Source organism: Xiphophorus couchianus, chromosome 17, assembly GCF_001444195.1.
Source record: "Xiphophorus couchianus chromosome 17, X_couchianus-1.0, whole genome shotgun sequence".
Lineage (NCBI taxonomy): Eukaryota > Metazoa > Chordata > Actinopteri > Cyprinodontiformes > Poeciliidae > Xiphophorus > Xiphophorus couchianus.
The window spans coordinates 10,256,655-10,281,677 of NC_040244.1; the positions used below are offsets into that span (position 1 = coordinate 10,256,655).

Sequence of the window (25,023 nt, forward strand, 5' to 3'; positions counted from 1 at the left end):
GACTTCTGTCATTTCGATCTCTTTTGTTTTTCTGCTGTAATGTATACTTTAATTCCCGCCCACCTGCCGTCTGTGTGTGCAGCAGCAGCGGCGGCGGCAGAAGCAGCTGGAGGGGAGGTGTAGGTATCATTAAGCCTTCAAGTGGCACAGGCGGACCGCTGCCGAGGGCTGGGCACGGTTCCTTGCAGCGTGTGTTGATATTTCTGGGCCTAGCAAAGGTAGAATCTGGTTTATTTTCAATAGGAAGCCAAGGCTGGGCTTGGTTAGACTGCCTCCCCCCCAGCTGCTTACTAAGGCTGTTGATATTGAGTCAAGCAAACAGTCTCTCAGGGATGTCCTGTTTGGAAGTCAGCCAAAGACGCAAATGGAAGTCACATGTGGAGATATCCAGAGGAAGGCAATAAAACCTCAGTTCACACTCTCACCCACAACAATCAATTCTACAAGCTTTAGAAGAGATGACCAAGGTTTTTATTACTTTGACGGTGAAAATATCCCCCGCACCCTCCAAAAGATCCCCCCAAAATACACAAAATTATCATGGCAGTGATCAGGGACCCATCTACCTTCATTATGCGCTCTCTTTTCCCACTGAAACACATATGCAAATATATTTGGACACTGTCATTATCATCCTCTTAATAGACATTTCATTAGGGATTTCTGAATGCACGGTGAAAGTGCAAGTTGCCATGGATACCCTGGTGCTTAAGTACAGTATATTAAAATGGTGCTGCCTTCCAACCACTTATATAATCACCGGTCTGTAATGGCCTCTGCTTTGTGGCCATAAGCAACATATTGTGTGATCAACATTGCCCAGGACTTTAAAAGAGCCCTTCTGAGCCATTAGGCCTTATTTGCCTTATTATTATTATTATTATTATTGGTTGTAGTAGTAGTATTTGGGAGCTGGACTTTACAGATCACGAGTTGTGCTTGTGAAACATTTGATTGACAAAGAATGAATAGGGGTATGCTTTATTTCATGCATGTGGGTTTCTTTATTTTTTGAAACATTGGATTTTTTTTCTTGCAAAGTGACAATAGTATTAGATTTAATGTGAGATGAGGGAAGTCAAAAGAATAACAACAAGGGAAAACTAAATACTACTAGAGATGCCATGAATGTTGTGCCCAATTTAAACATTTTCAGGAAGCTAAAACTTTGTGTGGCTGCTTTTTAAGCTGATACTGATTTTACTAATTCTTAGTTCTTTTTAAGTACTACTATTGGCAGAATTCAACATGTAATTTTCTACTCTTCCTGTTGTGGATTCTAATTTAATTATTTATTCAAGAAGCAGAGGTGACGTCACAAAGACAACAAATTGTTATAGCATCATACAACAAGACTGTGTGCAAGGTGTTGTTAACTGCCGGGTTTATCCTTTACTCCTAAAGAAAATAGACTCTTAATTGACTTTTAAATTTGTAAAATAGATAAACAAAGCAATTCTTTTGTGACAGTCTGAATAAACAACAGGCAAATCTGGGAAATATTTTCCTTTTACATATTTTCCAACAGCTTTAGTCTTTCATCTGATTTCATCTTCAAAGACCTCACTCTTATGGAAAATGGCTATATTTGAGTCTTCACTGTGTAACAGTGTCCACACTGAAGAGTGTTTGACGTCACAACCTACTAGTGTTGTATGGTTCATTCAGTGCTGGAAATTTTTATTTGCGCTTCCAAAGCACTACTGGTCAAAGCCAATTAAGTTGAAAAAATGTCAACCTCAATCATTGTCCAGTTTCGAGATGCAACTTGAAATATGCCTAATGCTCAGAGTACCCGGAGATTAGTCAGGTTAATGTCAAGCAATTGCTGCTACTCTCAAGCTATTCTTTCTCACCATCTTGTGTGATGAAGTGACGCGTAAACCAACTCTGCCTGTCTGTATCTAATTACCCCAAAGCAATTCACTTTGTCGCAACCTTAATTGAAAATGAATGGTTTCAAAAGTCTCTGTAGTTGTGTGCAAACCGCTGAAATCGCTGCGTTGAGATGAAATGGTAGTCAACGTCCTCCGCTTTCGTTGTCATGACGCTCCTGCTGCTCTTGCCAAGGTTGGTAACCAGCTGCCACCCCCACCCTCCTCACTGTACCCACTCCACATGTCTGTTTCTCTCCCCCGTTTTTCTGTTGCCACCTCATCAGTGCGCTGGTGGGCTTGCTTGTATCCCCTGACCTTGGTAGCAGAAACCCCCAGAAGAAGAGTCATGGAGGGAATAAACACCTGAGGGGAGAAGGCACACAATTGTCAGAAATATGAAGAAATGGGCATAACAATCCCCCCTTTCCCATCCCATCTCCACCCAACCATCCTCCACCCCTCAAAATGTGTCTGAGGAGTTCTGTCGTCTAAAGCCTTTGGCGCATAAAGAGAAATGGGAGAAATTACTTGAATCATGTTGATGCTTAGAGCAATTAACAGCAGTTCTTTAACGTTGGCCCCTTTTGATTCCTTGCACTACAGCCTCCGACTCCGCCATGATTGTTTAGTGTTTATCGCCTCCGCCTTAGAGCTCCGTCGGTTGACACTAATGAAAACACTACATCTTCTGGTGTGTGTTGCAGCTCTTAATAATATTGTGCAGCTGAAATATGCCTCAGCAGAGCTGCAGAGATAATGTACCATTCAGAGTCTGCTAAATAATACTAGTGCACAACTCAGAGCTGGGAGGCAGAGTGGTCCTTAACCCGTATTATACTTCTGCTAAACACATGTAGGCATGGTGCCGGTCAGCAGTATCAAACAGCACCAAGGATATGTCAGTGTTCCTACTATTTAATGAGATTTCAGAGAAATTGCGGAAGTGACCTGATCCCCCCACTTCTCCCCTTCCCCACCTGTTGCTTTATAGCACTGATTACCTGGCTGAGAAAAGGCTTCTGCAGCTCTTCTTGCACAAAAGCAAGCAAAATATGTCTTGGTTATTTATTAATTGTCACAGTTAGGGGAAAAACAACAGAGATGGCTAAACTAAGTATTTGCTCAAAATATGTTATTCTAAAAAATATGTGGTATAGCTAGCCTTATTAAGCATGTAATAATCATTAAATGATCAGAGTGAGATTAAATTGTAGCTTTCTGTTTACACCAAAAAAAATAAGTCATGTAACATATTTTTAAAAGAAATTGTGTGTAAATACAGTGATACATTTAAAGCAGAATCTCTTCCATGCTCATAGTTTATTTGATGTTGTTTCCAACTTTTTTTTCTTCTATAGAAATGCCCCAGACCTATAGAGATAAAGAAATAAATGCCCCCCCCACCTCACTCCGCTTGCATTAGCGCTCTCAGGCCCATGTGGCTCGGCAAGCTGGTGGCAGATGGACTAGCTTTCCCCGCATCTGCTGTGTGCAGACTGGGGGGCTTTGTACTCTTGCTCTCGTGGGGAAGACCGGGGCTTTCTTCTTGCCAGTGGATTCCTGTCTGCTGGAGCGTCTAAGAAAAACATCTGTGGCATGCAAGAGAGAGGGGGAGAGAGGGAAAAAAACAGTGACAAAAGAATCGGCAAACACCATTAGCCCCTAAATGTTCCGTCTCATTGCCTGTTGTGTATTGTTTACAGTGTGTGTGTGTGTGCGGGGGGGAACACAGTGCATCACATTTGAGTCCACTTTGTTGGAAGGTCTTCTAAAACATACTCTAGTGAATCAGTTTAGATTATAAAATCAGGCTGTGGCTTGTCTTTAAAAGCACATTTTGATTTCTTGAACTGTAAAAAAAAAAAAAAAAGAATAAGAAAATGTTAGAAATATTCCACGTCTTACCTTTTTCTCTAATAGTCAGTAAAAAGTTTCTTTTTTTTAAAGGCCTATCAAGGCATCATAGATGCAGATGGTGATCCTTACATTGTGACAAAGGAAGTCTCAAGCGTCACTTTAGAATTTTGTCTCGGAGAAACTGCATGCACGCTGCATGTGGTGGTCTCCCCTTGCAGTTTTCAACCTTTGTAGTACCCCTCCCCTTTCAGATTCCTCCAGAACACCCCCCACCATCTCCTCCTCCACCCACAGCCCCCGCCCCACCAATCCCTCCCTCCTCTTCCTCCTCTTTCCTTCTCACTAGTTCTTTGCCAACTCTCGCCACCCTCCGCCCCCTCTCCTCCGCTCCCCACGACAAGCCACGTCCCCCCCACCATCCCATCCCTCCATCAGCACCCCCTCCTGTCCTCCTCCTCCTCCCCCCGCCCCCTGCCCCCCGATCAAGCCACTGGTTTTTGTGTACTATTGGTCCTCAGGCGTCAAAACAATCCAGCGGGGCTGCCTGACTTGTTTTAATTAGGCAGCGCTGAAACGGCAACTGTCTCTCAGACGTGACCAGGCAGAGGTGCTTTTCCCCGCGCACTACTGTAAATACGGCCGTAAATACTTCTCTGGTGATGTCTTTGACAGTAAGCGCCAGCTAGTTGCCCTCTCTACATTTTTTTCCTCTTTTTCCCCCCTCACTTTTCATTCTTTTTTCTGCGACTGTCTCTCCATATTTTTTTTTTCCTTGTGTTTTTTTTGTTTTGTTTTGTTTTTTTGACACAGTATTGCCGTCAGGTTTCTAAGAATACTTCTTCAAATGCTTCTTACTGAGGAGAGTGGATTTCTCTCTCGTTGTTTAAAAGGTAGGTCATTTTCGTCTTTGTGACTCTATTTTGGCATGTACTTGGAGTGCTTTGTGACAGCGTGCAGGTTGGAAATGCACGGATGTGATGTTGCTAATTGTTTTTAAGTGCTCTTTACTTTCTGCTCGAGCTCAGCGTAGGACTCGGACTGACGCTCAGGCTTTCACTAATCCTTTTCAGATTCTTTACCCGCACACGCACAGCCCCGCACGCACTCACACACACACACACACACACTTTGACCTACGCACAATCAGGACTGAAAAGAAAAGCTCAGAATAAAGCCAGAGACACATACCTTTGCGGCGATTGCACCTCTCTTAGCAGCGTCCCTGCAGCCCCGCTTCTGTCTCCGTGCCCCTGTCTCAAAAACCAGTCCACATGTGCGAGCGAGTGAAAGAAACAAATTTTTTATATATATATATATATATATATATATATATATATATATATATATGTATTTTTTATCCCACTTTAGTAAAGCAGATGCATGATCGGAGCAGCGAGAGCACACGAGCAGAGAGCCGGCAAGCATCCTCCGACGAGTCGAAGCAGTCCACATGTGAACGTCTGCTCACACACTCTCTCTGGCGTGCGCACACACACATAGGACCCACCCACATGCAGGGAGCACCTGGATGTGCACTCTTGCACCTAGAAAGCACAGATTTAACAGTTTTTTTCTCTCTTTTTCTAACTTATTGAGGAAATTGAAATAAATGTTAAGGTTGTTAAAATGAACCGTGGAAAGAAAAACTCAAAAGAATTAGTTTTTTGTTTTTTTTTGAATGGAAAAAAAGTGAAGTTTTCCACAAAATACAAAAATTGATCAACAGCAGGCTGGGTAAATGACAGTCTAATTATATCCAACGTGGAGAGAAAGAACCCACCGTCTCTGCACACACACCCTCTGCGTTCCCCCCTCCCATTTTATTCCCTCTCTCCCAAGTCGAGCCTCCTCTTTTGGGCCTGCATGTCTGACCTGTTCAGGGGCCCCCTGTCTGTAATTGCCCCACTGACAACTGGAAATGATAGAATAATTGTCACGAAAGTCTCTTTCTTTCTTTCCTTCTTTTTTTAATAGGCCAAGGGTGATTTAAGTATGCATGAATGGCACAGTGGTGGTGAGGTGGCGAGAGGAGGGGAGAGAGAGCGAGGGAGCAAGAAGTGGTGTTGGGGGGTGGGGGACAACCGGGGCGGGGAGGTGGTGGAGGTGGTGGTGTTGGTGGTGGTGGTGGTGGGGGGGAGGCGGCTTGTTTATGATGCTATCCCCCATAAACACGGCTGAAGTGATGACACAGATAGTGTTGCCTCTTCACACGGTGACACCAGTCGAGTTGCGGGCGTCGCTGCGAGACACCCCTCGCCGCCGGTGGCAGAGGCGAGCTCTCTGTTGTCCGGTCAAGATCTCTGGCACTCCTCAACTTCTTCAGGTAAAAAAAAAAAAAAAAAAAAAAAAATGCCACGCACACTCCACTCTGTCCATCCCTTCATCAATCCATCCATCTATCCGTCCGGTCACCCACCCATCAATCTTCTGTCATCCGTAGTCGACTCCAGGCTCTTGACTGTGTTTAATGGCTGTGTTTTATTGCCGGGCTGCCTTCCCCCCATGTTGGTCGTCCCACTGTGGAGCTGTTCAGCCTCAGTCTGCGGGCTCTGTTAATCTGCTGCTTAATTAGTGCTGATGAATTGCTGTAGTGTGTGCGTGCGCGCGTGCGCGGGTGCATGCACCAAGGTGGATGTGTGATTGTGTAAATGTGACTTTTTTTTTTTCTCTCTCTCTCTCTGCACTTGTATTGAATCCGATGTTGCTATGATAATCACTGATCAATAAACTAAAAAGAAAAAAAGACAGATGCATTACTTGCATTTTTAAAATTGATAGAAATAACAATTGTGTTTTGAAAGTGATGAAAATTTGACTTGTTTGTTTGGGGGGAAAAAAAAATGCAAACTCTTCAGAGCAGATGTATAGTTTGAAAAGGCAAGAGGTCACGAGACTCATCATTGTCGAAGTGCTAATTATCTTTATCAAAGGCGAGCGGGATCATTTGTTTACTTAAATATTGATGAGAGAGAGCGAGGCTCAGTATTGGACTATTGTGGGCATATTATTAACATTTCATAGGGCTTTGTGCAGGAATGCGAAAGGGACTCTTCTTCATAATTTAATACCCTAATGCATAATGAGCTATGTGATTAGCTCACACGGAGAATTGGCCAAACTCCATTCTGAAGGCAGATAATTTACATTGTTCTCCAGAGTCTGGCATATAATAGGTTCTTTAGCACAATAAAATTAAATGCTACACATTTTATATTTTAGCTTGCAAATCCCCCTGGCAGTATTCATGAAATTTTCTCTTTTTGTTGTTTTTCTTCCCCTTGAAACAAAACAACAAAATTTTTGAATTTGTTTAACTGAAACACATGTTTACCTCCGTGTTTTATTTAGAACGCTCACCGGCCAATTAACACCATTCATTAGCCGAGCCGCGTTATTTGTTTTGAAAGTTTAACCAATCACTTTGTTATGCTAATTGTGATGTAATTTAATTTGAGTTCCCCCCGTAATGATGATGCCGCTATTATCCACATAAATGATGCAGTTAAGCAGCACGGCCTCATTTGCATGTGCTTGAAGGGAGGGAGGCTAGAAAAGGAGCCGTATCACTCCGCTTTAATTTTCCACCTCTGTTCACTCCTGCCCTATGGGTCTTCCTGTCCTGTCGCTCGACTATTGAATGATCAGCACTTTTATCAATTCTTTTAATTTTTTTTTCATTACAAAGCAGACTTTTATTTGTTGGTGAAAGGATTTCCAGAGCCACGTTTTAGAGGAATCAAAAAAATTTAAACATTGCTTGATTAGAAAATGCAAATGACTGTTTTAATCAGGGAACTGCGAAACGTTGACCTCACACACCTGTTCACTGATGCAATGCCTTACTTTGATTTTACTTTCTTTATTTTAGCTCAACATTTGCATTTAAAGGTGTTTGATGAAGCACGATCATCTTTATTTATCAATCTTTTATTTTAAAAAATATATACATATTTTTGTTATTTGGTTATAAATTACGTTAAGCAAGTGTGAGTCTTCTTTTTGCAATTTAAAAAAGAAAAAAATCTTTTAACCTTTCATGTGAAACGTACGACTTATCCGAGGTTAAAGAGTCCTCATTATCTGTTTGCAATTTCCAAAAGAAAGATTATTCAATTTTTTTTTCTGCCGAATAACCCCCCCGTCCTGCTTTTTATGCTTCTAATTGGTTACATAAATCTTGTCTGGTATGAATGAGGAATGTTGAGGTGTTGTCAGGTGCAATCTTCGCCCTTATTTACCAATTCATTAAGATCTATCGATGCAGGACTGCTGAGAGGGAATGACAACATAAATCAGAGCCTGAGACATAATGGCCCTAATCAACCAGAAATAACTGGAAACGTCACAATGAGCTATGTCTCTGTAGCTGGAGCCGTCCGCTGGATCTGCCCCGCTGTGGAAAAAAAAGGGGGACCGGAGAGTCAAACCGATCCAGCTGTCATTACCTCCTCTGATTTTTCTCTGCTCTCTTCCCAGAAGGGAATTTGTCCATTCGCGTCTTTTTGTTATCCAGGTCTTGTTCCGCGTCAAAGCAGCTCAGTTGTGATCACTCGCAGAATAAAAAAAAAAGGAAAAAAGAAAACATCTTTTCTCAGCGCAATACTTCCCACACGTGAGGTTCATAAATACAGTTAGGTTGGAAGTGCCGCGCATTCACAAGTGCAACCTCCTCTACTCCTGATAAAGATGATTGGATGAGACAATGAGGCCTCTCCTCTTTATAGGTCAATTAGCCCTGATTAGGTGGGCCGAGTTAATTAACAGAATTGGCAAATATGCAAATGAGAGCAGATGGATCGGCCTTCGTCACAGTCTTGCTCAGCCGTCTCCTGCCTCAGCAGAACGTGGCATCTGACGGTGGGGGGAACATGTAAATGATATGGGACGAGCCTAAATGCGAGAAAGAAACTATTCACTCTCCTCCTCTTTTTCTTTTTCTGTTAGGGGTGTTATCTGCAGCATGCCTGTTTCTGCTGCACAAGAAGTCACATAACAATTTTATTTTTTATTTTTATCTAATATTTTTGCACTGATCAGATTTTCCTAGCTGCTGCCAATTTTTCTTTTTCCTTGAGGTCTGACCAGCCAATTACACCCATTGGTGTAATTGGGTGCAGTTTTCCATGCACGGAAAACTGCATGATTCTTAATTGTGAGGCATTCAGTGATTTGTAAAGAAATTCAGATTTTTCAGTCACTAACCAGTCACATTACTGTTGTGTGTTTTCAGACTGAAAATGATGGGAGTTTGCATTTTGGATGCATTTAATAAAAAAAGAAGAAGAAAAAAAGATTTTATCAGGCGATGGCCAATCAGATCAAATCAAGCAAATAATTGGTCAATGTCGATCAATTGAAAAATTGCTTTTTGTGTATTCTTGCTTTTCCTCAAATATGCTTTTTGTGACCTAGCCGTATCTATTGACTATACATTTTCCTTAAAACAGTATCATGCATATGATCCATGAATTCTTCTTGCATTTGATCATAAAAGGAACATTGTGCAGCCCGTACAATTGAACACGCAGTTTATACTCTTTCCTCCGGTTGTCTTTGTCACTTTTCTCCCCTCGCTCTGTTCTCGTCGGAACGCCAACTCCGACACATCCCCGCACATTCATTCAGGGACACTTCCACACTCTGGCAAATAGTCCGCCTTTTATCTTATTCCGTCTCATCTCCTCATTGTAAATAGAGGAGAATTAAGTTCTGAACATTCTTCACTGAATGTCTCCTATCACAGAACTACGATTTATTGTCGGGGCTCAAATGAAGAATTGAAATATGACTGTGGTTTTTCTCAATGCAGGGCTCATTGAACAGGAGATAACCACATTTGATTCTGTTGCTTTGAATAATGTTAATCCGGCGTTAAAAAAAAAAAGCATAAAAAAAAAAAGCAAAGTCCATTATTCACCTTCATCGCTTTTCATTTGGCCCCCACTTCAGATTTTGTAAATATGATTTCTTCAGCCCTTTTCTTTCTTCCCCTCCAATCCCCACCCTCCAAAGTAATCTTTATTCACCGGTGAAGCACTTTTGAAATTCCTCTATCTGTGAGCAGAAACCATTACCATACACAGGTTTATAAGAAGTAGTCATTAATGCTCCTTTATGTGGTCCTTTAGCGCCAAAAAGGAAGCTTTTAATTCTAAGGTGTAGCAGCCTGACTTTGCCTTGCTTAATCCGAGGGTATTTTTTTCTTCTTTTTTTTTTTTTTTAACTAGAACTCCTCATTTTTGCTCTAAGCGTAAAAGAATTAGATTTTGGATCATGTGACAGCTTGTTGCAAAAATCAACGAATAAACGACACAAACAAACACTGAAAATCAAGTTTTGTTGAATGTGTCGCCTTTTCTTTTTCTTTAAGTTTCAAGCTGTTCCAAACTAAATTTTTTGTCTTTCTCAACTCTTTTTGTCAGCACAATGCGTGGCATTTTGATTTATTAAGCAATCTCAAGTATTAAATATGTGAGCTCTTGCCCTTGCACAGCTACTTCTTTATATTGCACGCACAGTAACTTATGGCAATGATGAATTAATTTCACTCAAGCACAGAATCAGTGATTATTTCAAATGGTAACCATATCTCGCCTTGATCAGAGAGCTGTGGGGAGTCATCAGACTGTGAAATGTAATTTCTATTATTATTTTTCCTTTTCTTGTTATTTTGATCTCTCAAACCCAACAAGAGATCCTGGCAGCCACCTGAAATGTGAGCTGATAACGAACGCGCGTCTGGGATCACAGGTTTACCGGTCACTTTTTGTTCTTTTTTCTTTCTTTTTTTTTCCTTCCTGTCCTGCCTCTCTGGTGAAAATATTCTTTTGCAACTCATGCATACAGAATGAGCAAACGGAGAGTGTCGTCACACCAAAAACGGATGTCTCGGAGATGAAACCGGTGTCAGGGCAGCAGTGTGTTAACACTGCATCACGGTAAATTCCTCAGTGTTCTCGGAGCAGACAGCTGCACTCTCCCCTCTAGATGGATGGTCAGTGTCACGGTGTGTGTTTACGGCACATGATAGAGCAGGAGACAGGTCAGGTAATGAGGCTACATTAAGGGCTTTTAGAGCTCGCAAACAAAGATGGAGCGCCGCTTCTTCTACCCTTTAATGATAGGTGTGTGTGTGTGTGTGTGTGGGAGTAAAGGCTCAATTTTCACTAAACCTTTGTTGTGTCACTTCTTAAAGGAAAACGATAGAATTTCTCCCAATTTCGGAGCCAAACGCCTTGCCCGGGACGTCTTTCTCGGATTGTGATGGAGCAGATTAGTTTTCAAGATCCAAGAGGAAATATTTGTTGAAGCTAATTTGAGGCTTCACAGTGGACCTCATCAGGACACATCAAAGGCATCAGTGGTTTGTAACAGCAGCAAATTTAGAGAGGAGATCAAGATTTGCACCGATAATTATTTTTCATCGTAAATATTGATTTCTTTTGTTGTTTTGGCATCTACTTGGCAGCTTTTTATTTTTGTGGAAATTAACACTAGGATTACCAGGATTTTGAGAAATTCCTATCTCTACCAAGAGGGGCCAGATTGGGTATCTTCTTAGAGCTACCGAGAGAGGGCCAAACTGGGTTATTAGCATCCAAATGTGGCCAAACTGACGACTCTGAATGGTCTAATTAGCATCCCTGTAGATGAGCAGGGGGGAGGAGAGCCAAACTCACTACATCAACTTTCACGCTGATTGTCCTTGGAACAGGATAGAAATTTTGAAAATAACTACTTCTGGTGGTTCCCAGATCTGGGAGACTTTGTACATGCAAATTTGCATGCTGCCTTTTGTGCTGTGGAGTATAAATATCTGGACATTCACTCAGCTTTTTAGTTTGCAAGAATCAAGATGGCGAAGAGGACACAGAAGCTGATGAATGCTGAAGAGGCTTTGGAATTACTTATGCAGAATTCATCCTACAACCCTGGTCGACACATCATTGTTGATGAACAGCTTTTCCCCACTAAAACCCGCTGCTGTTTCCTTCAATACATAGCAACAAAACCGGACAAGTTTGGCATCAAGTTTTGGGTGGCTTGCGACTTGAAATCAAAGTACATCTGCAATGTCTTCCCATATCTTGGCAAGGACCCCAGTCGTCCCAGCGGGGAGAGACTGTCCGAGACTGTAGTGATGAGGCTGATGGAACCGTTCATGGACAAGGGCAGAACTGTAACCACGGACAATTTCTTCACATCACTGTCACTTGCGCAACGACTGCGTAGCCGGAAAACCACCATCCTCGGCACAGTCAACAAGTGTCGCAGGGAAATTCCACAATCCACTAAACGTAAGGATCGCACTGAATTCACCACTCAGGTGTTTTCAACCTCTGATGCCACGCTGCCTGTGTATGTGCCCAAAAGGAAGAAGGTCGTTTACATTCTCAGCAGCATGCACAGCGTGGTTGAGACTGAGGATACCACCAGAAGAAAGCCAAACACCATCAAACAATATAACAAAGCAAAGTGCGGTGTGGATGTGATGGACAAAATGGTGCGGGAGTACAGCGTGCGTGCAGGAACACAGAGGTGGCCAGTTGCCGTGTTCTACAACATGATTGACATGGCAGCACTGAATGCGCATGTGCTGTATCAGGCATGCACTGGGGTGCAGGAGAGACGGGTGGACTTCCTGGTGGAGCTCGCAAAAGAGTTGGCTAACTCTCATGTGAGTGAGAAGAAGGCGTGCAAGGAGCAACTGCTTTGCCAACAACCTGCCACACCCAGCCCAGGCAAAAGGGCGAAGTGCCAAATCAACCGTCGATGCATTAAAAATAGTACAAATAGGAGATGCGTTGACTGCTTCAAATACGCATGTGGCAAATGCAGCAAGCCCATGAACTGGCAGTGCCAGATGTGTGCCGACAGTGCAGACAGTGCACAGAATGAGGGCTGAAATGCCACTGTGCCTATTGCAAATAATTGCGGAATTGTTTTATTTCTTGTATTTTTTTTATTGTTATTAATGACAAAAATAAAAAGCATTCAAACAAATAACAGTTGTTCTTTTGTATATTTTTTTTGTATATCTTCTGTATACTCTTCTCCATCCTGCTTCTTGCAAACTAAGAAGCCTCTTGACCTCTTGACTTAGACACAAATACATCTGGTACCTGTCTGTAAAATTTCTAAATCTCCATTTAAAATATTAAAAATAATTCATTGTGCTTTTTTGCTAAAATAAAACTAAGCTAAATATAACATATATATAATCTTTATATTATATAAGCAGGGAAATTACTTCGCTTTTGCAGCATAGAGACTATCTACAACTTGAAGTTGTAGATAAAATAAAATAAAGAAATAACATGAAATTTAAATTGATTAGCACTAGGAGAGGGCCAGGTTTTCGATTTCTCCCCAGACTGGCTGAAACAGGGCCACAAGACCCTGTCCAAACTGACGACTCTGATGGCTCAAATTAGCCTCCATTCATCCATTCTTCTATTCTTCTATTGTTCTATTGTACATGTGGTCGTTGACCGTCAGGCCAGAAGGTAGGGATGTGAATAGTCCATGTTGGGGGTGGGTATCTATGATACCTACGACTAGTCAGTTTAGTTTTGAAGCATACATGAAGTGTTTTTGGAGAGATGTGACTTTTTGCAGCTGATCCATGATGTTGTGCTGCATTATCCAGGTCATTTTGCCAAATGTACATAGAGTTTGCAAAACATACAATCTGTTTCAAAAAGTATGCAAAGGTTTTTCTAAAAGAAATTAGTAATGTTTCTCTTTGAAATAAAGCTAAGAGGGTATAAAATGACAGTTTAGAAATAAACTAACCAAATTAATTGTGTTGATCCACCTCAAAAAAATCATGCAAAAAGTGTAAGCAAAAGAAATCTGGGAGACTTTGCACATGCAAATTTGCATGCAGCCTTTTGTGCTGTGGAGGATAAATAGGTGACTGCTTCACCTATTTAGTTCACAAGAACTAATGGCATTTATTTCAGTCATAATCTTGCGGGGGGTGACTAAGGTTCCATCACTATGTGACAGCTGGTCAGCAAACCTGGCAAACATGATTGACATGGCAGCACTGAATGCACATGTGCTTTATCAGGCATGCATTGGGGTGCAGGAGAGACGGGTGGACTTCTATTTTGCTGTCAGTCCTGCACTTTATATTTTATATTTAGATTTATATTCATATTTTATACTGTATTTTATTTTACTCACAACATTGGAACCTCAAACATTGTCCTGAGCCTGAAGTGTTCAATGACCCTTCTTATGGAATGCAGAGTTCAGCTTTGCCCCCCTCTTGTGGTGCGTCAGTAATGGCCTTATTTACATAACAAAGGCGCCTCTTCACACCCTCTCTCGGAGGGCCAAACTGGCCCCTCTCTGGTAGCTCTAGGGACAGGGCCAAACTGGCCCCTCTCTGGTACCTGGACGAAGATTCCCATTTTGGGAATCTTTGGTAGTCCTAGTGTTAAGGAATTACTGTATTACTTAGATTTTTTTTATGCATCCAAGCATATATCTCTTGATATAAGAACTGCATTATATCCTAAAAAAGCATTTCAGTCTTATCTCACTGCTTTAGCACATGCAGCTATAGAATCTCACCGCAGGTTGCACTCAAGTACTTTTTGTAGAATATTGGGCCTTGAAAATCTGTTTTAAATTGTTTCAGTGCTGCACATGTTACTGCCATGTCTGAGTGGGTGTGGGTATAATACGTCTACAACTATTAAAAAGGTAAAAACAAGGACAAAGAAAATAATTACAAGATTATTTAGATTTATACAAATATTTTTCCAGAATATTTGACTATTTTTTTATATTATTATTTAAAAGCACTATTAAAAGTGAAAATCTAGTCATATATGGCCTTTAATCATGAGACATTCAATGAATTAAAAAAAGGAATTTTTTTTCACAATATAAGCTGCTTATCATCACCAGTCGGGCTCAATCAATCACCCATTTCTGATCAATTGATTGGTCTATCTCTAGTGACGCCATCCAACTACCTCAGTCTCACCGTCCCTTATATTCTCCCCTCCATAAGAGGGGCTGTATTCCCAGGTAATATCAACCCTGGAAATCCCTAGTAAGGCCATGTTGGCAGCTTCAGCCCACACACTCCGGCACATTTCTTTTACCCGGGGGAGGTTCTGTGGCTCTTTCCAACCCAGTTGGTTCAGTGCAGTCTGAGCTGGGGTCAGGGCCCGTACCCCCTCAGACACAAACGCAGCTCCATGCTTCACGCAGTCACACCCTCAGGTGCCGGGGATCGTCACTATCTGCCTCTCGTGAGCATTGTGTGACAGTCCCATCACCCCCACAGTCAGATCCGCAGCTCGGTTAGCTCGTCGCCGCAGCCTCAGCCTGGCTGTGTTCCTAATTGACATTCTAATTGGCAGATTTGAATGCCGCCTTTTGATGGCTAATTAATTTATCTCACCGCTGTCATTAAGGTTAAAGCACCATCTGATCTCTGCGAATATGTTTTGCATATATCTGCATTATCAGAACGCCGCAGCTAGCCGTAAAGCACAAACGTTTTATTTTGGAGCGAGGAGATAAGATTGTAGAATCTTACACAAAATCTGAATTGTTCTTTTGCTGGGCATTAGCTTTTCACATAATAATAATAATAGAAATCCCAGCAGCAATTTTTTTTTTCTCGGTTTGCATGCATTCAGATGTTATTAAAAATCCTTATTTCCTCGTCTCATATATCTTCCAAGTTTCTCCGAACATTCCTTGTTGGTCTAGGAAAGAAAGAAAGCACAAAAAAACTGAGAGATCCGAGCTCCATTAGAATGTTCATAAAATGGTAGTAAAGGCAATCAGACAGTCTTTCTCTGAATATTTTAAACATTGGGCATGTAAAATTTATGCCTAATTTGAATACTTATTAGCCGGCTGATCTCGGCTGCAGCCTTGAGTTTCTTATGCTGAGATTCATCACCGGATTGGATGTCACATTGTGCCAATCCAAACCCCCCTCCACCCTCTCTACCCTGCCACCATCTCCTTTATTTTCCTTCCCACTGTCTCTCTCTCCGTCATCCGCCTATCCCCCCATCCCACCTCCCCTCACCCTCTCCTTCCTTTTTCTCCTCCTGTCTTTTCTGTCTCTGTCTTTTCTCACCGCGTCTTTCTCCATCAGCAGTAAGCGGCTCGGTGTTAAACAGGGGCCCTGTTTGTTCACAAGCACGCCTTGTCCTGGCCTCTTCCCTTATTTACTTGTGTCCCTGGCAGCTGTCGCCCTGCTCTGTGTAATAGCTCAGCCCCTGTTTGTTCTCCCTCCGCAGATCCTGTTTATCCTGGCTGTGGACATCCTTTAAGGCCTGTCCTGTATCTGCCCCTTGTCAAACACACACACACAAGCACACACACATGCAAACACACGCAAGGACGTGTCCACACTTCTATTAAAATGGTATTTACAGGCCAGGGAATGCACACGGTTGGAAAACACACTCGCATACACGTAGCTTTTTCTCGTTTCTTTTCTATTTTAAAAAAAACTGTGCACATTGTTTTTAAATAGTAGTTTAAAATAAAAAAAGGTGCTCTCAATGGAGAGATAGTAAAATTGTGTGTTATACTATGTTAAGGGTCTGAGACTTTCATTTATTGTAAAAATGTCGACTGATAGTGGAGCTCCTTTCTCTTACGGCAAGTGCACTTAGCATTAAATGTTGGGAATGATTATAAAACATTTATTACTAAAAAGACAGGAGGTTCTATGCATAATTTATGCTGTTTTAGCACAGTTATTAGTGAGATTACGTTCTCATTTTGTGGTTTCAGTTTTCCGTGTAAAATATCAAATTTAACTTTGAGGGTTTTTTTTGTTCTTTCTTTTGTTTACAGTGTTTTTAAGTTACACCTACAGCAGTTTATTATTTATATAGCTAAATGTCATTCTGAGCAGTGCTGGATTTTAAAAATAAATGTCACAGAATAAACAGCTGTGTAAGGTTTGATTAAAGAAAAATGAAAGGGGAAAAATGGGCCAATAAATGAAATATGAGCATCCTTTCTCTATGGAAGCCTGCAAGGCAGATTTTATTTAGCGAGAGCAGGGATGACAAACCCATTACAGTGTTCATCACCAGGGCTGCACCATGTGATTTGGTTCCTCCTCTTCCTACTGCCCCCACTCCCAAATTTTAATTTAGCATGATTAGCTTTGCATCATTAGGCTACTTCTTTCAAATTGATCAAAAAGTGTGTTTTAGATCCTGCTTTTTCCTTTTCTCTCTCTCTTTTTTATAGATAAAACAGATACTAAGAAATGGGCATATTTTCATAATGAAACTACATTTTCTAAGTTAAGTTCAGCAACGATAAAATAAGATGCTTCAGTTTTTAGAAATGTTACTGAACGTAAACATTTTACATATTTAGAAGCCCTTTCAATTTCTAGAAAAGACCAGGATATGCATGTGTATTGCTTCATTTACACAATGAATGCATAATTGCTCCTCCTGCAGCCCCCCATACCCCTCCCTCTTCTTTAAATGCTTTAATTTGCAAAGGGGGACCGAGGGCTTGATAATGGACGCGTGCAAAGAAAAGAAAAGAGGAGGAAAAAAAATCGGAAGGGGGGAAAAAAAGAAAAAAAAAAGAAAGGGGGGGAATTGTAACGAGAAGAGCCCTAACCGGTGCCTCTTAATCACTTCTAGGTTTTAAATCATGATGATGCAGGAGTCGGCCACAGAGACAATAAGCAACAGTTCAATGAGTCAAAATGGAATGAGCACCCTAAGCAGCAGCCAATTAGAGGCTGGCAGTAGAGATGGGAGATCAAGCGCTGGTGACACAAGCAGCGAAGTAAGCACAGTCGAGCTGCTGCATCTGCAACAACAGCAGGTAAGTTGTGTTTCTCCCCCGTCTCTTCTCCCGTCTCTCACTCCCACTCTGCTGTGCTCTCCCCCCTTTCTGCGCTCTGCTTTGCTCTCTCCGCTCAGGCGGCACCGGGGCGTTCTACATATAGGCAGGAAACAAAATGACTTATTATATTGTTTTGTGTGTTTTCTTAGACTATGGAAGGCGGCAGTGTTTACATAGCAAGCTGTTTGCGCAGTTGGTAAACTTTCTCTTGTCAGTTTGTTGACGTGTTTTGCTTGTAGATGCCGGAAAGGAATTCTTGTGACTTCTCAAAAGGACTTTATTGTGTTTGTAGTGAGCTAATGCACATATAGAAGTTGTTTCAGGCCACGTAGCTGAAGGTCGGGAGAGAGTGTGTGTGTGTGCATGTGTGGGCGTGTGCGCACAGTAGTAAGAGAGAGAGAGAGAGAGAGTGAAAGAATGTGTGCTTAGGTTTTGTACAGTCCAGTTTGGGCAGTGGGGAAGTGTACAAAGGGTGTGTATGTCATGGCTGCACTGTATCCACCAGAGGGCCTCCTAACTCGCCACATAAACATGATAAACCCTTTAATGGGACACTTGAAAATTACATTTGCATGCACACTTTTCTGCTAGTAGAAGTCGTTTACAATACAACTGACATTTATTTTTGTGACAAATATTTCAAAGTCCGCTTTGGATTTGTCTTCTCAAAGCTTTGTCTCGTCGTATTCGTCTCAGTCTGAGCAAGTTGCGGGGTGAATGAGCTGCAGGGGGTGTGTGTTAGAGGTGGTGGTTGGGGGGGCAGGAGTTGTGAAAGTCAGTCGCCAGCAGAGTAAAGGAGTCAAGTGTCTCTCGTGTCTTTTCACGGTGAATGATGGCTTTGACAGTTTGCCAAAAGAGCAATGGGAGATTAGGTCAGAGGGCCATGCTTCGGGTTGGATCGGGTGAGGGGGATAGGAGCGACGCTGCAGGTTTGTAATGATGCGTGCTGTCCTTTTGGCCTGATGAGAGTTTTCATGCAAGCATATTTATGTGCATGTGTGTGTGTGTGTTTTTTTGAAGGCAGCTGAACCCCCGTGGTCAGATCAGCCAGGAGAGTACAATAGATGCCGATGCGTCTGGGTTTGTGTGTGTACATTTGGTATAGCACAATCCTCTTGATCCCTACTGTGGTTATCCATCCACAGCAGAATGCCAGAAATCGTTCTGGTGGTTGCATCATTGCCTCAGTCCTTACTACTTTTACCACACACATCAATGGAAACTTGCAATGCATGTTGCTTCTCAGAACATTCACATAATAGTTTCTTCGACAAAAGTTTTATCTTTCACTTTTGTTGGTGTTTGGGCTTCTAAATTCTGCAGCAATTGCTTCAACTTTAAAATAGAGAAGGAAATATGATACCTGGTTGTCTTTGAGGTCCGACTTGTAGATCCTAACCCAATCAGATCTTTTTTCAAGTGCTGGAAGATATAAGAGTAAAAAAAAAAAGGTAGGCAATTCTGATTCTGGTGTATCTTTAAAATAGTTTTCTAGAGACAATCTGGCATTTTTTAAGCTTTATCGAATTTTGGGCTTACGATGTCTGTTTAAATTGCTTTACTAATGCTGGATATGCATGTGTAACATTAAAATCTTTGTGGGCATTTTTTTATAACCTTTGAAGTTATAAATGACCAAGTCTGACTGAAATCATACAAAACATCACACTGAAATTAAATAGTCTTCCTGGAAATAGAAGTGAACTGATCAGACTTTATCTTAGCCAAGAAAAAATTCTGGTCTAAAGATGAAGATAATAAATTTTATGCATTATAGTCTTGAAAAAATGTCATTTTAAAATCTGAGTCTGTCAATCAAAGCTCAAAGAAAACCAGACATTGGCATAAGCCAAGAAAAGTGTGACTTTTGTTTTTTTTTGCATCAAATCACATTTTTCTAAACTTTATGTAACTTATTCTAAACTCAATCCCAAATATAGGAACTAATTAATGGTTTATTATTGTGCTTGAATACCAAAGAAGTGGGAGATAGTGTAATACATGAAATGACCAAAAAATATGATCAGACATTTCTGGATTTGATCTTCTGATCACAGGTCATTGATGATCAGGAGCAAACTGGACGTTTTCTATCCATTGCCGATGGATTAGTGCATCTCTAAATGGAAAATAAAACCAATGAAATAAAAATAAAAAGTGGTGTGAGCTTAACGTGTCTAGTTAAAACTAGACACTTTTGCTGTTGGATGGGTGGGGTTCGCGGGTGAATGACAGTGCGTGGCTTGTAAAGGGGCCAGCCCGAGTCTTCTCTCAACCCTGAGACAGACACATTGAAATGAGCAGTACAGCTAACAGGTCTCTGGAGGCATTTTTAAAACTGGGGCCCTGCGCTGCTAACTTAACACACACTTCCTTTGCCGAGTTACACTCTGCAACACTTCGAAGAGAGGCCATATTTTAACGAAGAATAAAAAAAACTTTTTAAATTTATAAATTATGCTTCCCCTGTCTTAGAAGTGATGTTTTGCAGTTGTTTTTATGAGAAGAATGTATTTCACACAGATTTCAGGATGGGTTATCTATAAGGAATGCTCCTTTTGTATTTATAATGTGAACATATATATTTGGACATCAAAAAGAACCCTATTCACATTTGCTGTGAGTCCATTTACAAATAAGGCTGTTGGGTTTAATTTTCTGCCCATATTTGGAATGACATTGAGTGGTCCAGTGGGTATAGGAGCTTCAGTCTCTCATCACACTGCTGGGGGATGATTAATAATAAGCACTGATGAATTCTCTACTGTCCCTATGGGTTCTGACATTACCTAGCAGCCCCAAAATACCACCTGCAGCTATAATTAGAAAAGTGGCATCTTAAGGTCTCGTCAACTTAGATTCGGCCAAAGGCTTTTAGAGCACAGAAGTTCCACACACACTTTTTTATTCAAAATACAAATTAAACTCTCCTTTGCCAAGCACAAGAGATACATTTTTATTCCATCTAACATAATATATATCTTCTTCCTATTTTTATGCAGATCAACGCCCAGCAGTCTGTTATCCTCCCATCTCACTAATAACCATCGTCACAATTAAATTTCCGGCCCCTAATTTCTGTCAGGGTTTCATCACCACGTCCCCAAGGTTGTCCAAATAGACCTAATTTGATTTGAGATCACAGATTAGATACCTACTGTATCTGATTGCAATTTGCCAGCTGCAGATATGTATCAGAGCCAATGATGAATGTTACACAGCTGTAATTACTATGCAAAACGCTCACTGTAAAATCTCTGTTGTAAAAAAAAAAATCTGCTGAGCTCATCTTACCAATGAATTTGTCGTTGGCTGTGTAATCAGTATTGCGATTTAATGTGTAATCCTGGTATGTGTGTACATGCAAGAAATGCATTGATCTTTGAATCCATACCTTAATGTACCATAATGAGCCAGTTAGTTGATTACAGTGGTCTGTAGACTTAATCCTGCCAGGGTTATCAGTGGGATTGATGAGCCAGTGCTCAGGACTACTGCCCCTTCTAAATTGGCTCACTTCCATAGGAAGTATATTGATATTTGGAGCATGAGGAAGTCCCGGCTAATCCATTACTGTCATGTTAGTTATTTTAGCCAGACTGCTAGAGCTAAATTGCCGCAAAACAAGCAAGGAATGTTATGAGATTCTTTAGTAAAAATGCCATAATTTCACATTCTGCTGCACAATAAAGTTAAAATGTTGGCGCATAACATGGTAACTGTTGTTCCCCATGTTGTTAAAATAAAATACCATGTTGATTACTACAGCGATCATAATATCACCATATATTTGCAATTTATAGTTTGAGACTGGAGTAAAAAATATAGATTAAACATTCACTGAATAGAGTAATACATTTTTGAGCTGAGAAGTTGATAAAAATACAGCAAATATTACACAGAAATGCATAGCTCTGTTATACACTCATAAAAGTACAACAAAGAACAAAAGTTCAATGGTCATATTTTCCAAACATGAAGTCTTTGACAGATAAGTTCAAGTTGAAAGATAATACTGAAATTAGCATTATCCCATCTGCCTAAAACACATAGGCCTAATTTAACGTGTGAACATCTAACATTCAATTCACCACTTACAAAAACTATTGGCTGTTGTAAATTATTTTGAAAATTGAGAAGATCTGATATTTAGCCCACTAGAAACATAAATATTAATGTATGTTCAAAGAACATTGGTTTTAATACATTTGCACCAATTATTGTAATTTAAAAAAAATAAAAGTATCTGAAATTGCCTTTACTTTGAAGAACTTGAAGTGTGTTTGCAATTATGTTAAAAGTGAGAGATAAAAATGTTAAGTCTGTTTCGATCTGAAATGAACAGAGTTAAGGTTGAGAGACACAAACGGGACACTTATTGTGGTGCTCCAAAACACATGAACACATTTTTAATATCCACATACCGTCAACGGTTGGTGAACACCCCAAATTATCAAATTAATTATGAATTTAACAGGAAAAAACATGCATTTGTGTCTGAGCTGCAGTTTTGCCTCATTCTAAAATCTCTGTCAAATTTAACACAAAGTAAAAACAGACAAATTTGGACGGTGCAGGTAACTCTATTAAATATCATGTGCTGTCGAAATATTTCAGCTATATTTAGATTGTTGCATTATCATGACGACCAGCCATTTGTATATGCTATAATATTTTTGAGAACACAAATTTAATAATTTACTTATGATGCAAACTTACTGGCCTACTTTCTACTCTGATAAAATTAGATACATATTAGATATATTATACATAAGCATTTGTCTTTTGAGCTCAAGTCCAAGTTAATACTTTATTTTTGCAACTTTAGTTCTATTCTGCTCTCTGTAGCAGGCAGGAGTTGTATCTCAATAAGCATAACAAGTTGATATTAGCTAGTAAATTAGTTGTGTAGCCAGTTTGTTAAGCAGTTGGCTGTTTAATAGTAACTTTATAGAACGAATGTGCAATGCTTATTTAGTTTGCATCGTGCTAACTGTTTTTTAATTTATTTTTTGAATAAATTATTAAATGTTTTCTGTAGCTAGCTAAGGGCAGTGCTACATTAGAACTCACTCCTTAAAGCCAAAAAAAAATAACTTCTGCACTTTTTATGGCAGTTAATAAAAGAGCTTCAAATCATGTAAGCAGTAGGATGGAAAGAATAAGCGTTTTTGAACCTTTCTTAACTCTTAGTGTACCTTGATACTTCAAACCAGCCCATGCCTGCTGTACTGACAGTCCTTTGCCACTAAAGAGTAGCACTCGTTTTTAGGGTTTCGATGATTTCTATATTAAACTCAACTTTGACTCAAAGGACTTACAGTTTTGACATACTATGTTTTCTTTGCTTGTTTTTCCCTACAAATATTTGTTTACTTTTGCACAACCCCCACCCCCCCCCCCACCCCCCTGCATATTGCGATCGTGTCAGAGGAAACAACATGTTGAAATTTGGTAAACTGGTTGAGTATTTACTTTAGGGTTCTCCTGAGGCACATGATGCAGCAATATGCAAATGATCTAACCCCATTTAAATGACTGCAGCATTTTGACATAAATTACAATAAGTGCACCAAGGTGCCATCTCACTTCTAGGCTTTACCTCTGTCGCTTACACGAGAAGTAGGCAGTGGTCCAACTTGAGAGTGACAGCAATTAACCTGCCTTCCTCGCAGTTTAGCTGCAGGAAAAAAGGGGGGGATGAGAAATCTGACAGCTAGTGATGGGTAGTATTTAGGGTTTAGGGGCAAATGAAATTCTCCCCAAAATGAAAGTCATTAGGGAGAAAGTTACCCCACAGACACAGGACAAAATGACAATGTGTGTATTTGTGTGTGTGTCATACCTTTGACACACACGCCTGAACTCATCTCCTACGTACGTACAGGAACTCAAGTTTGTTGTTGGAGATGGGTAAATTCTGGATCCCTGACACTCAGTTTTCACCGACCATCACTTTTCACAAACAACCCTCCAGCATCTTCTGCCGCCTGCCCTTCACCTGCCTCCCTGTCTGCCTCTTTGCACCATATTTGAGAAGGCACACACACCCTCTCGCACACACACCTCTCAGATGCAAATCTGGGCTTTGCCCTTGAGCATAATTTAAAGGCCTAATCACCCAGACTGTCCCTTTGGATGGAGCACGAGAGGGAGGGGTGGGAGGATGGTGTCTCTCATTTGCACCCTTACACAAAGAAGCTCATTAGGTTTATCTTTCAGGCCTGAGATTGCCCCCACTCAACTGTGTAAATAAGACACCGGTCCTGGACTGATGCATCAATCACCTCTCAGGACAGGAGAAAGACCTCAACTGAAATATGAACGATTTCATAAAGGAGGCCTTTGTTAGCCATCATTGTCCGTGCCAAGATAAGGTTTTGCAGTAAAGGCAGGAGAAGGCGCAAGGAAAAGCAGGGGTACTGTATGTCTTTGTAAAATTATTTCCCCCTTTCAGTGAAAAGACAGCTCTTCTCTGGAAGTCCATGTGTCTGACTTATTTACAATGAAAGCCATCCTTCTTTTTATTTCAAACCTGGCTATCAGCAGACAGTCCCAACAGAATAGTACATACAGGCCTGTGACATATAGGGCTGTAGTTCCTCCCTTCGCGATGACACTAAAGATATAGGATGTGAATGACAGCGTAGCTACTGTTTGCTCACCCTTCCCCAGACAAAACACAGCATTATTCTATTATCTATCTAGACACCACCTCTTTCCCAAGCTCTCAATCTGTCTCCCCGTTTTGTTTTGTTTTTTTCTTTTTTCTTTTGGCCTCCTTATTCTTCAGCTCCTCGAAACCTGGGCTGTCCATCTCCGTTTAAGACACATTACATGCGGCCTCCTGGAATTTACAGTGGCGCTCTCCCACTAACTCCATTTCGAGCAGTCGTTCCCTTGAGAGCGTGGCGAAATGTCAAGCTGCAAGGCTTGAAAGAGAAACGAGGAGGATAGGGACATTCAAGAAGAGATGGAGGAAAGTGTGGGGATGAAGTGAAATCTGATGGAAGTGAATGTTTATGGACATTTTATCCTCAAGCAAGTGGCAAGAAGGAGTGAAAGGCTTGAAAGATGGGAAGAAAATACCTTTTCTCTGAGTTTTTTTTCACATTTTGCCAAGTTCCAAACCACAAACTTTATTATTTTAATGGAAAAGAAAAGAATACACGCTTGTCAAATTGTATTTGTGTTTGGAGTATGCCTACTAGATTTGCACATCCAAATACTGATATATTTGCCTTTTCTTTTTTCTTTTTTTTTATCAAATATGTCTCGCTCGGTCACATTGGATGGAGAGCATATGTGGAAGTCAGCTTTCCAGTCTGGCCACAGATTCTCACTTGGATTTATGTTCAGGGCTGCTGTTATTCATGATGCCATTTGTGATGCTCCATGACAAAACTAGGAACAAACCGCC

The 25,023-nt window shown here is 40.9% G+C and overlaps 1 protein-coding gene and 1 long non-coding RNA gene across 9 annotated transcripts in view; one reads left to right on the top strand and one right to left on the bottom strand.

The window, feature by feature from the left end:
- foxp2 (forkhead box P2) overlaps positions 1-25,023 on the top strand; it is a 117,799-nt gene that overhangs the window by 31,723 nt on the left and 61,053 nt on the right. For 3 of the 8 annotated variants that reach the window (XM_028043833.1, XM_028043827.1, XM_028043829.1), the window contains exon 4: positions 17,396-17,582. The exons of 1 other annotated variant lie outside the window; for it this stretch is intronic. In XM_028043833.1, coding sequence (XP_027899634.1) covers positions 17,406-17,582 — 177 coding nt within the window. In that variant the 5' untranslated portion in view covers positions 17,396-17,405. Of the gene's footprint in view, positions 1-4,223; positions 4,625-5,875; positions 6,058-17,395; positions 17,583-25,023 lie in introns of those variants that run through there. 4 more of the 8 variants (XM_028043830.1, XM_028043831.1, XM_028043835.1 and 1 more) reach the window with 4 other exon arrangements.
- LOC114160914 (uncharacterized) lies at positions 950-5,053 on the bottom strand. The gene is made up of 3 exons (XR_003598895.1): positions 4,923-5,053; positions 3,282-3,466; positions 950-2,240 (listed from the first exon to the last, which is right to left on the bottom strand). It is a non-coding gene; the product is annotated as an uncharacterized LOC114160914 (long non-coding RNA).